This window comes from Acinonyx jubatus, chromosome B1, assembly GCF_027475565.1.
Source record: "Acinonyx jubatus isolate Ajub_Pintada_27869175 chromosome B1, VMU_Ajub_asm_v1.0, whole genome shotgun sequence".
Lineage (NCBI taxonomy): Eukaryota > Metazoa > Chordata > Mammalia > Carnivora > Felidae > Acinonyx > Acinonyx jubatus.
In genome coordinates, this window is record NC_069382.1 from 131,799,757 (window position 1) to 131,812,401 (window position 12,645).

General features: G+C 33.2%; 1 protein-coding gene across 13 annotated transcripts in view; it reads left to right on the top strand.

Annotated features, from left to right (window-relative positions):
* Positions 1-12,645, top strand: part of MAPK10 (mitogen-activated protein kinase 10) — a 310,137-nt gene that overhangs the window by 241,869 nt on the left and 55,623 nt on the right. For 2 of the 13 annotated variants that reach the window (XM_015067345.3, XM_027060148.2), the window contains one exon: positions 1,814-1,885. The exons of the other annotated variants lie outside the window; for them this stretch is intronic. In XM_015067345.3, coding sequence (XP_014922831.1) covers positions 1,814-1,885 — 72 coding nt within the window. The remainder of the gene's footprint in view (positions 1-1,813; positions 1,886-12,645) is intronic. 13 annotated transcript variants of the gene reach the window in all.

Consider the following 12,645-nt stretch of genomic DNA (forward strand, 5'->3'; position numbering starts at 1 on the left):
TTCTACATGATAAATACTATTTACCATCTGCATTTTAGAGGATGAAATTTATATTTAGAGACTGAAGTAACTTGACCAAGGTTATAGAGTTAAAAAAGCAATGGAATTGGTTCTGCAGAAGAAAAAAAAATGAGATAATATAGAAGAGATTTTTTTTGCATTAAATAAAAAATAAAAATAGATGTTTTCTAACTCCCAGATAGATACTCTCAGATTCTGTTTGTGGCAGAAGCCACTTTTTCCAAGTGTTTAAATGGATGCAGGCAAGAGAAAATCCTGCTTATTGAGTTTATTAGCTCTGTTTTTTTGTCTGTCTTCCACAATATCTATAAAAATAGATATAATGTAAATAGCAACTTAGACTGGTCACTTTGGACAGTATGATAAGAATACTTGCAATTCCAAAACAAATTCATTTTCAGACACCTTTTTCTTTTTTTCTTTAATCAAAGATTCTCACAATACCAACCTCTTGTGAGATGGATAATTATCCATAATTACAAATGCATTAATGATAAAGGGATGCACAACTGTTTGCTCTATCTTTCCCTGATATTTTTGCATGTCACTTGCTTTCCTAAAATGGAAGCAAAACAAATTTGCTTCTCTTGGTATGCTTATCACCTTCAAATCTGTAACCATTTCTTTGCAGTGATAACTCCGTTTAGGTGTTAAGTCAAACAATGGAAACTTTGAGTTTAACCTGAGTGAGATTTTCACATTGGAAAGAATCTCATGAGGAATTCTTTTATGTCACTGCCAAATTACAAAATGTAATTTGAAGAGTAAGTGGAGCAAAATTATAGTGTACTGCTATTTTAATGCCCTTCCCTATTTGCTCCCCCTCATCATCCCTTATTCCTCTAGGTTATTTTCCCCCTTAAGAATGACCTATCTCTCCTTCTGACTTTTCAGTAGGAACACGTGAGTAACCAAGTATGGTTAAAGAGAGAGATTTTTACTTTCTTGCTTCGCCTTTTCCCATTTTGCCCCTCCCTGTGTACCCTCTGTCCCGGCTTATGGGTTTTAAGTTCTGGATGATAACTGGCAATAGGAGAGAAACCATCATAATTTCACCTTGAATTCCAGGTTTCTTTGGATTCATAGTCTCAGCAGTGTCAGCACTTAAATCATGTTGTTGATTTCATGTAGAACCATCCTGTTTTGAAAGCCAGTGTTTCTTACCATTATAAAGCAACCATGTGTATAAGAATAAGACAAGACTTCCTGTTTAGAAACATGCCCCTTTGATGGGAGTCAATGAAACCGAGCCAGCATATTTAGAAATATTCATTCTTGAACTGGCATTTTGCATCCGAATATTTATTCATATTTATAAATAAGAGTAAATGTGTTTTGTAAAAGAAACCCTTTCTTTTGAGGTTGCTGGCAGCTCAGCTTTTTTTTTTTTCAAATATGGTATATGAAAGAATAAAAAAGAAACCAGTTTGCATGTTTCCCATATTAACACAATCTAGAATAATTTACAATACGAATAAGTAGGATTCTAGGAGATGAATGCAAATTAGACCTTTTAAATCAGAAACTAAATTAATCATTGAATTATAATTGCAAAGTAATATTATCATACATTAAGTAGTATTGAGTTAATTCAGTTGCATAGCAGAGAGGGCCCTGACTTGTGTTCTTCCCACTTCAATGTTTTAAAACACTAATGATCTTAAGACTGGCCTCTTAGCCAGTCAGTAAAAGGTCAGGCCATTGCTCTATCGCATGAGTAACCAAGTGTTTTCATTTATTTGCTGTTCTATTCCTATCTTCTTGTTTATCTTCATTTCATTTTTGTTTTCAGTTGACATGTGGTCAGTAGGGTGCATCATGGGAGAAATGATAAAAGGTGCAGTGCTCTTTCCTGGCACTGATCGTATCCTTCTTAGCAGCCAGTGGTCTCTATGGGTATCTTTCTCAATCAGTTCCCTTTGGTCTCAAACACAACACTGCTGATGGTATATATTCACTGCCTTTGGTCCTAAGAGACTCCAATGTCAAATATTTACCAGCTGGCATCATGGTAGAGTAACCTTGCCTCCTAGCTAGATCTTATGGGGATAATACAGTATCAAATATGAAACATTCAGCATGCTTTCAAAAGGTCTGCCTTAAAATTCAGTCCTATGAAACTTGTAACAGTGATATGCTCTTCTCTATTGTTTTTTTGTTGTAGATGTTTTAAAATTAAGTTATATTCATAGCTAGATAATAAGTGACAAAATATTTCAGCTTTAAGACTGGAGATTTATTCTTTTAAGAAATATTCACTGGACATGGAAATCTTTTTTTTTTTTAATTTTTATGTTTATTTATTTTTGACAGAGAGAGACAGAGCACAAATGGGGGAAGGGGAGAGAGAGACGGAGATACAGAATCCCAAACAGGCTCCAGGCTCTGAGCTTTGACATGGAAATCTTTAATCAGTTAGATTTATTTTCACCCTCAAATACGATAGGTTTATTTTAACATATATTCATGCATGCATATGAGTTTCGTTTTAAGATTAACCTCTTTCAAAATTTTTTCTGTCATTTACTTCATCTCTAGGAATAATAGATCCAATTCCTTGTTCTTATTTTGTCTACATTAACAAGTGCAAAAATTAAAACCTCATTAATTAATAATGATTATATAAAATATCTGAAGAAACAAATTTCTATCAATTGAATAAGTAAATCTTCTGTTAGGATACCAGAGGCTCTGCAGCATTAAATAGATACAGACAATGTGTTATTAGCATATGGGTGTATAATAATCTATTTCCTTAAGTTAAATATTTTCTTACACTCAAGTCACTTATAAAGATATTATGTCCTCATCAAACTGAGGATAAAACCTCTGCTTATATGACCATGATTCAAAAATCAAATCAAATCTATAATAATGGGGTTTTAATATATAATTAATAGAAACTTAGTTACTAATGCAGTGTATCCTAACGATATTATGATTAACTATTAGCTTTGGGGATTAATATATTACTTATATGGATATATGTAGTTTCATATATATATTCTCTGTATGTATTAAAATACCAGTTTGGGAAATGATTGTGTTAGGCACTCAATTAATTTTTTTCAGTGAAAGAACTAGCCTAAAATGTTTTATTCAGTAAGAAATAAAGCTACACTGTTTTTCTCCTATTCTTTTTTCTAGTCTTAAATATGACACACATTATTTTTAAAGTTTTTCTATCTATATTGCAGTTTTGTCTTCTACATATACATTTTATTAGATAACATCTATAAATTTGCCACATTCTTGTTTATGTAATTGCTGTTTAAAAATAAGTTGGTCTGATAAAAACTAAATTCCTTCAGATTTCTAAAAAAAAAAAAAACAGGGTTTCTTTAATTCCAAAGGATTTTAAACTTTACTTTGGTCTTTGGACCTGAACATGAAACAGTTCTTAAGTTTTGGCTAATTTTAGGCATTTAATTAAAATGAACTCAATCTGTTGACTTTGTACTCTGCTTTTTCAGAAGTTCATTGTGGTAGAATAATCAATGACTGAAACAAATATTTCCCACCTCTAAATTAAAATGATTGATTTTCATTACTTTCCTTACATTTTCTATTTAAAGATCAAATCAGATTTCCACAACTGAGTTATTAAGTACAGATTAACAGTTCTTAGAATCCATTTCTTGGGAGAAGTTGCTTGGATATCATTTCTAACTTGGGTATTAAGATCCCTTATAAGTTTTTCATTCTTTCTCATTGCCAAGTAGTATTCCATTGTGTATATAAACCAATTTGACAATAAATTTTATAATAAAAATATCCCTTATAAGTAAAGCTTTAGGCTGCTACTAATGTTAAAGTCTCATATGAGATGCCCTTTCAATGCCTGAGCTTGGTACTTTTATATTGAGTTATTTCTGGATTTCTTCTTATAGGGATAACATTCCTGAAGGATAAATGCTAATTATTTTCTAAAGTGGCCCCTCTGAGTGTAAGAGGTGGTCTTTTAATGATTTCAAACATGTTGGTTTAAGTTTAAATCAGTCTTTTTCAAGCAAACAAATTATGAACTGAATATCATAAACTCTTAAAATGCAAGACAAATTATTTTTTAAATTCTCTATTATTAGAAATAAGTTATCTGAAGAATAATAAAATTATGTCTAAGTTTATTAGCTAATTAGAACCTTTAAAATGGAGTTAGTAGTATACAATATGTATATTATACATCTATACAATCCATCATTAGAAGTTGTATTATTTTAATCAACATATCCTCACTTATGTGAAGGCATTCTCAAAATAAATGCTAAAAGTCCTTGTGATATGAGTCATACAAATCTTCTTCTTTTATAAATCAATTCAACAGCAAAACTTAAGATATTAATAAGGCCTTATACCCTTTACCTTTTATTTCTAAAAGAATTCAACACATTATTTTTAGCATTGAGAAATTTAGATAGCTAAAAGCAGTTCTTTTTTTTAATGTTTACTTTTGAGAGAGAGAGAGAGGCATGTGCGCTCACATGCAAGCGGGGGAGGGACAGAGAGAGAGGGGGACAGAGGATCTGAAGCAGGCTTTCTACTGACAGCACAGAGCCCCATGTGGGGCTGGAACTCACTAATGGTGAGGTCATGACCTGATTTGAAGTAGGACACTTCACTGACTGAGTCACCCAGGCACCCCTAAAAGCAGTTCTTAAAATGTTGTATATTTACATGCCACTTAATTGTTAAATGTATTTTAATATATATTAATTGAATTTTATTCAAATCAAATGTTTTTAACTGTAGAAGAATCAGAACTCAACTACTGAGATGCTTCTGGGAAATCTAAAGAATTTCATCACAGCAAAAATATTTACTGTAAAAATTAAAAAATATTTTATATTAAATGAGTGAATTAATATTAAATATATAGCTTTTGGATAAGATTAATAAAATGAACACATATATACTACCACTCAGATTAAAAAATAGAACTTTGAATGTCTTTGTGTGCTTCTCCCCTGTCATTTCCTCCTTTCTCCCTGGAGGTCATCACATCCTAAATATATGTTTTTACAGTCTTCTTGACTTTCCTTATATTTTTTACCACAGGTAAATTTATCCCTAAACAACATATGGTTTAGCTTTATGTGTTTTACATATGGCACAAGTCACATTATTTTTGCTACTTGTTTTTTTTGAAGTTAACATTGTAGTTTTGAGATTTTTTCATGTTAATTCATCAGTTCATTTTCATTGCTGTAAAGTAGCCCAGTCTCTGAATATATTCATAGCTTCATTGTTTATAAAAGTAAAAGCAAAAACAAAAACTGGATAATCCAAAGCCTATTTGTAGGAGAGTAAATTCACTGGACTACTTTTATTTTTATAGTTCATGCATTTTTAGGTCTTAAGAATCCTTTGATGCCTTTATATTCTCTTGTAACTTTACTATGAATGTTTTAAAGTTTAATCTTTTACATTTAAGCCTTTAGTTCACTTGGAATTTATTTTTGTGTAAGATGTTAAAGAGAGATCTAATTTATTTTATTTCAGTTCCACTTATTGACTAGCTTATTCTTTCTTTACTTGTCTATAATGCTGTCTCTCTCAAATTTCCACATATTGAGGGAAGGGGTATTCTGGGATGCTGGGCTCTATATTCTGTTCACTGGACTGTTTGTCTATTTTGTATCACTATTACCCTTTCTTAATACAAATGTTTATTGTGTACTTATATCAGGTAAGGTAAACCTCACCTTTATTGTTTTCTTCAGAAGTATCTTAGCTATTAATGAATCATTGATTTTCCATAAACATTTTAGAATTGGCTTGCTAAGATGTCTATTGGTATTTATACTGAAACTGTGTTAAGTCTATAGATCAATATGTGGAGAATTGGCTATTTAATTTTTTTTAAATGCTTATTTATTTTTGAGACGGAGACAGAGCACTAGTGGGGGAGGGTCAGAGAGAGAGGGAGACACAGAATCTGAAACAGGCTCCAGGCTCTGAGTTGTCAGCACAGAGCCCAACGCGGGGCTCGAACCCACCAACTGTGAGATCGTGACCTGAGCCGAAGTCGGCCGCTTAAACGACTGAGCCACCCAGGCACCCCGAGAATTGGCTATTTTAATTTAGATGATTTTTTTTCTTTCTCCTGAACACTCAAGGATCTTAGCACAAACTAATTTAGATCATTACTGTACCAACTTAAATATATCCAGTGTTTACTTCTTTTTCTTTAGCCTCATACATTGACAATATTATAATATTATTGCACACAGAATTTGTTTAGATTCACCTTGATATGAAAGAATTCTATAATTTTCTTGGCTTACCACTACTTCTTGCAATTTGGCCCTTTATTTTAAGATTATTTTCCTTCTTTCAACATTAAAAATCAGCTTTGTTCTTCCACATCGACAACAATTTACATGAAAATAAAAATATGAATATAATGCCTGTTACAGTAATATTAAATCAAATAAAATACACCTCTGGTTTCCAGTTCCACATTTAAGAAGCTTGGAAGTAGTCACTTCATCCTAACAAGATGTAAAAAGGCTAAATAGATTGAAAATCATCCACACTCTTTGATCTGTAAGGGAGGGGAATACATAGAGAAAACTACTGCTCCCAACCGTTAGAGAAACGGGCTAATATAGGGTTTCATGTCAAGGGTAGAAAAATCTGAACTATAATTGACAAACTTCTAGAAACTCAGCGTGGACAACTCTCAGATTTAAAAACTCCAGGGAGAGTCAGTCGCATGGAACCACAACATTGTTAGATTTACCTCCAGGAACTTGATCAGGTTCCTACAGAAAATATGAGAGAAAGATCACCTCATTTTTCCTATAGTGGGGAGGGAAAAAGAATCAATTTTAAATACACAAGGACAATCTGTTTTTGTTTGTTTGTTTGTTTTAATTTTTTTTAATGTTTATTTTTGAGACAGAGACAGAGCATGAAGAGGGGACGGTCAGAGAGAGAAGGAGGCACAGAATCTGAAACAGGCTCCAGGCTCCGAGCTGTCAGCACAGAGCCCGACGCGGGGTTCAAACTCACGGACTGTGAGATCATGACCTGAGCCAAAGTCGGCCGCTTAACCGACTGAGCCACCCAGGCGCCCCGGACAATCTGTTTTTCTAATTTCTTTCTTTTTTTTTTTTAACCTTTATTGAGTTTTTAAATTTTAATTCCAGTAGAATCAACAGTGTTCTATTAGTTTCAGTGTATAATATAGTGATTCAAAAATTCTATACATTACTCAGTGCTCTTCATGATTTGTGTACTCTTTAATCCCCATCACCTATTTCACCCATCCCCTCACCCACCTCCCCTCTGATAACCATGAGTGTGTTCTCTATAGTTAAGGATTCGTTTCTTGGTTTGTCTCCCTCTCTTTTTTCCCTTTGCTCATTTGTTTTTCTAAATTCCACATATGAATGAAATCATATTTGACTCTCTGACTGACTTATTTTGCTTAACATTATCCTCTCTAGCTCTATCCATGTCATTGCAAATGGCAAGATTTCATTCTTTTTAATAGCTGAATAATATTACATTGTATACACCGCTTACTTATCCATTCATCTATGAATTAATATTTGGGCTGCTACCATAATTTGGCCATTGTAAATCATGCTGTAATAAACATAGGGGTGCATATATCTGTTTGAATTATTATTTTTATTTTTTTGGTAAATACCTAGTAGTGCAATTACTGGATCGTAGAGTAGTTCTATTTTTAACTTTTTGAGGAAACTCATTACTGTTTTTCACAGAGGCTGTACCATTTTGCATTCTCACCAACAGTGCATGAGAATTCCCATTTCTGTACATCCTCACCAACACTTTTTTCTTGTGTTGTTGATTTTAGCCATTCTGACAGGTATGAGGTGATATCTCATTGTAGTTATGATTTGCATTTCCCTGATGATTAGTGATGTTCAGCATCTTTTCATGTGTCTGTTGGTCATCTATGTTTCTTCCTTGGAAAAATGTCTGTTCATTTCTTCTTCCTGTTTTTAAGTTGGATTATTTGTTTTTGAGTGTTGAATTATATCAGTTCTTTATGTATTTGGGGTACAAACCCTTCATCAGATGTGTCATTTGCAAATATCTTCTTCCATTCAGTAGTTGCCTTTTAGTTTTGTTGATTGTTTCCTTTGCTGTGCAGAAGACTTTCATTTTGATGTAGTTTTAATAATTTATTTTTGCTTTTATTTCCCTTGATTTGGGAGACATATCTAGAAAAATGTTGCTATGGTTGATATTAGAGACATTACTGCCTGTGCTCTCCTCTAGGATTTTTATGATTTCAGGTCCCACATTTAGCTCTTCAGTCTATCTTGAATTTATTTTTGTGTATGGTGTAAGAAAGTGATCTAGTTTCACTCTTTGGCATGTGGCTGTCCAGTTTTCCCAATACCATTTGTTGAAGAAACTGTCTTTTCCTCATTGCATATTCTTTCCTCTTTTTTCAAATTGACCATATAATTGTGGATTTATTTCTGGATTTTACTTTTTTAATATTTATGTATTTATTTTTGAATACAGGGAAGGGGCAGAGAGAGAGAGAAGGGAGAGAGAATCCCAAGCCGACCTTGTGCTGTCAGTGCAGAGCCCCATGCAGGGCTCAAACTCACAACCATGAGAATCGTGACCTGGAAATCAAGAGTCAGATGCCCAATGAACTGAGCCACCTAGATGCCCTATTTCTAGTTTTCTATTATGTTCTGTTGATCTATGTGTCTATTTTTGTGCTGGTACCATACTGCTTTGATTACTACAGCTTTGTAGTATAACTTGAAGTCTGGAATTATGATACCTTCAGTTTTGTTTTTTTCTTTTTAAAGATCGCTTTGGCTATTTGGGGTCTTTTGTGGCTCCATACAGATTTTAGGATTATTCCAGTTCTGTGAAAAATACTCTTGCTATTTTGATAGGAATTATATTAAATCTGTAGATTGCTTTAGGTAGTATAAACATTTTAACAATATTTGTTCTTCAAGTCCATGAGCATGAACTATCTTTTTATTTCTTTGCATTATCTTCATTTTCTTTCATTAGTGTTTTATAGTTTTCAGAGTATAGGTCTTTCACCTCTTTAGTTAGGTTTGTTCCTAGGTAGTTTATTATTTTTGGTGCAGTTGTAAATGGGATTATTTTCTTAATTTCTCTTTCTGCTGCTCATTTTTAGTGATTTATGCTCACTGTACAGATCTGTACATTGATTTTGTATCCTGTGACTTTACTACTGAATCCATTTGTCAGTTCTAGTAGTTTTTTTGGTGGAGTCTTTCAGGTTTTCTATTTATAGTGTCTTGTTATCTGCAAATAGTGAAAGTTTTACTTCTTCTTTACTAATCTGGATGCCTTTTATTTCTTTTTGTTTGATTGCTGCAGCTAGGACTTCCAGTACTATGTTGAATAAAGGTGATGAGAGTGGACATTCTTGTCTTGTTTCTGACCTTAGGGGAAAAGCTCTCACTTTTTCCCCATTGAGGATATATTAGCTGTGAGTCTTTCTTATATGGCCTTTATTATGTTGAGGTGTGTTCCCTCTAAATCTGTTTTGTTGAGGGTTTTTGTCATGAATGGCTATTGTACTTTGTCAAATGCTTTTCTGTGCCTATTGATATGATCATATAGTTTTTATCCTTTCTCTTATTGATGTGATATATTTTGAGATCATTTTCTCACTCCTAAAGAACACCCTTTGAAAGTCCTTTAGTAAAAGTCTTTGATGATGAAACTTTTTTTTTTTTTTTTGAGTTTCCCTTACTTAAAAGATAGTTTTTTTGGATACAGAATTACAGATTAGTAAGTTGTTTTCTTTTGGCATTTTAAAGATACTCTTCTCTTGGCTTTTTGTTTCCAATATTGCTGGTGAATAATTAGCTGTCCATTTGATAGTCATATTTGAATATAGTCTGTCCTTTCTCTCTGCCTTCATTTAGGATTTTTTCCTTTGTCTTTGGTTATTTGCTGTTTCTCTACCATGTAATTAAGTATAAATTTATTTTCTTTCCTTTATTTTTTTCTTTTCTTTTCTTGGAATTTCTGTTTTCATTTTTTAAAATATTTTCAGTGTCCTATTCTTTACATTATCTCCATTATAAAACTCTGGTTGAACTTAAAGTAGACATTCACTTATTCAACAAATACTGCTAAATATGTGCTGGGCACTTTTTGTTTCCAGAGATATATCAGTAAACAAACTGACTGAAATCCTTGTTGTCATGAGATTTCTGATAAAAGGCACTGTATTGAAGGGATTATAAATAGGAATAAGAGGCACTGTATTGAAGGGATTATAAATAGGAATAAGAGGGTCAAAGTACTAGGATGGGGGCAGAGATAGTCTCCTTTTGTTTTTTAACTTTAAACATAAAATGTTTTGTCAAGTGTGCCTTAAATGGCATTGTTTTCTTGATCTCATATAAACCTGATTGTCCCTTCTTAATCTCCCTTTTGTTATATGTAGTGTTATACCCAGAAATGGATTTAACCAAAGGGTCTCAAATAAGAGACTACAGTTTTCCAAAACTCTCCTTAAAAGAATTTTATATTTCTGTTTAGTGTTAGGAGTTGTTTTATTGCCACCTTTGTCTGAAGACACCTGGGTAGCTCTGTCAGTTAAGGGTCCAACTTCAGCTCACTCAGATCATGATCACAATTCGTGAGTTCAAGCCCCACATCAGGCTCTGTGCTGACAGCTCAGAGCCTGGAGCCTGCTTTGGATTCTGTGTTTCCCTCTCTCTCTGCCTATCCCCTACTCATGCTCACTCTCTGTCTTTCTCTCAACAATAAACATTAAAAAAATTTAAAGCCATTATATTTACCATTTTTAAAAGTTCTTTTTTCAGCTCTATTTTTCAGCTATCAAGTATAGAAGCCAAATTATCTCCAAGATCTCTTACCAGTTTCAAACTGTAGATAGTGTCAGATCCAGCCTTTATGAGGCCAGGATACCGTAGCTTGAGGAAGGTGTTTTGTAAAAACAATAATTTATTTATATTACAAATATCAAATTAGGTACAGAGTCTTATAAGGGATTTGTGCAAATGAGAGTCCCCAAAGATAAACCTTCAATAGCTTAATAAATATTCAACTGTTGTGACAAGATATTAATATAGATTGGATTTCTTTATATGTGAAATGTCTCTTCATTTTTTGCTTTGTGAGGGAAATACAGATTCCAGTAATAAATACACTTATAAGACAAAATGGACTATGCTGAAATCCATATACATCATGCTTCAGATATCAGCCTTTGGATGTTCTGTGTCCTATGGTATTCCATTCATGGCCTGCTGCCGGGGAACAAATAGCCTTTACTCAAAGGGTTAGCTTTGAGGTTTTTAATGCATTTTGGCTCATAATATTTCTTCTTCCTGTGCCCATTTATAATGAAAACAAATGTTAGTTACTATTGTGCATTAAGTCACTTATTCATATTTCGTGTTACTAGAGTTGGAGGGGGACTTTTGAGAGAAAAAGAACATTTTCAAATAAAAAAAAGCGTGAAAAGAATTTTAAGTAATAAAACAGCTCAAGACATAACCATGAAAATCTGGATCCAGAACTACGTCATATGTGTTTATATATATTTCTATTCTCGTCTTTAAAATTGTCCTAAGTAGTAAGAGTTCTTTTGAGGGCAAATTTTATCATAGAGAAATAGAGTAATTATTGAATTAAACAGCCTATATTTTGAATCATAGCTTTTGTACTTTTTATGAGCAGCACCCCATGGGTGATAGCAACATATAATTTTCATCCTTCCTCAGATGATGATGGGCAGAACCCCTCTCCCTCTGCTGGGAGACTGTGTATACCACTTGCTGTAATTTCCTATCGTCTTTTCAAGACAGTGACATGAGGAAGAGGGATAAATGTCAGCATTTTTCTTTCACTGAAGTATTTCCCGGTGAATAACCCCTACATTTTCCATAGCAAATAGGTCTGGATACATCTTTTGGTGAAATTGACCTTATTCTAATTTGCGCATTAAATTGAAATATGTTAGTACTGTATTCTTAAGTCTGGACTTAGTCATTTGTAAGAGACTTTTAGTACATTCTACACTAGTATTTCTCCAAATATAGTCCAGGGGCCATCTGGATTGCAATTACTATTGATATTTTTAAATAGCATGCTAGACCTGTGGACTCAGAATCTTGTAGATCAACATGGAAAGGGAAGGGATCTATAAGTTCCCTATATTATAAAAATTCAAAGTTGGGAGCCACAGTTTTATATCATGACATCTAACAAATGGCATGTATGTCTCCACTTCCTTATTGCACATTCATTGCAGACATTACTGATTGATTGCAGTATTCTTTCCTACAGGGGTAATATAAAGCCACACAATTGTCAACACAGTGCCAAAGCTTGCAAGCTGGTTGGCTTGCAAGACAGAATAGCTTCTCCTGGAGCTTTTCTAAACAGACTGGTCTCTTGGGCAAAATTATCTTTAAAAATACAGTTACGAATTTGGAGACAAACACTAATATCCTTCAAATTTCAAAGAGATGTTAGAAATTTTTTTTTTCCACAAAATATTGACTATGAGGCAGAATAGACAGCAAGTCTAAAATTCATGGAGGTGTCAACTCCGGAAACCATATTCATAATACCAGAAGGTAACCAAAGATGGGAAAAAAC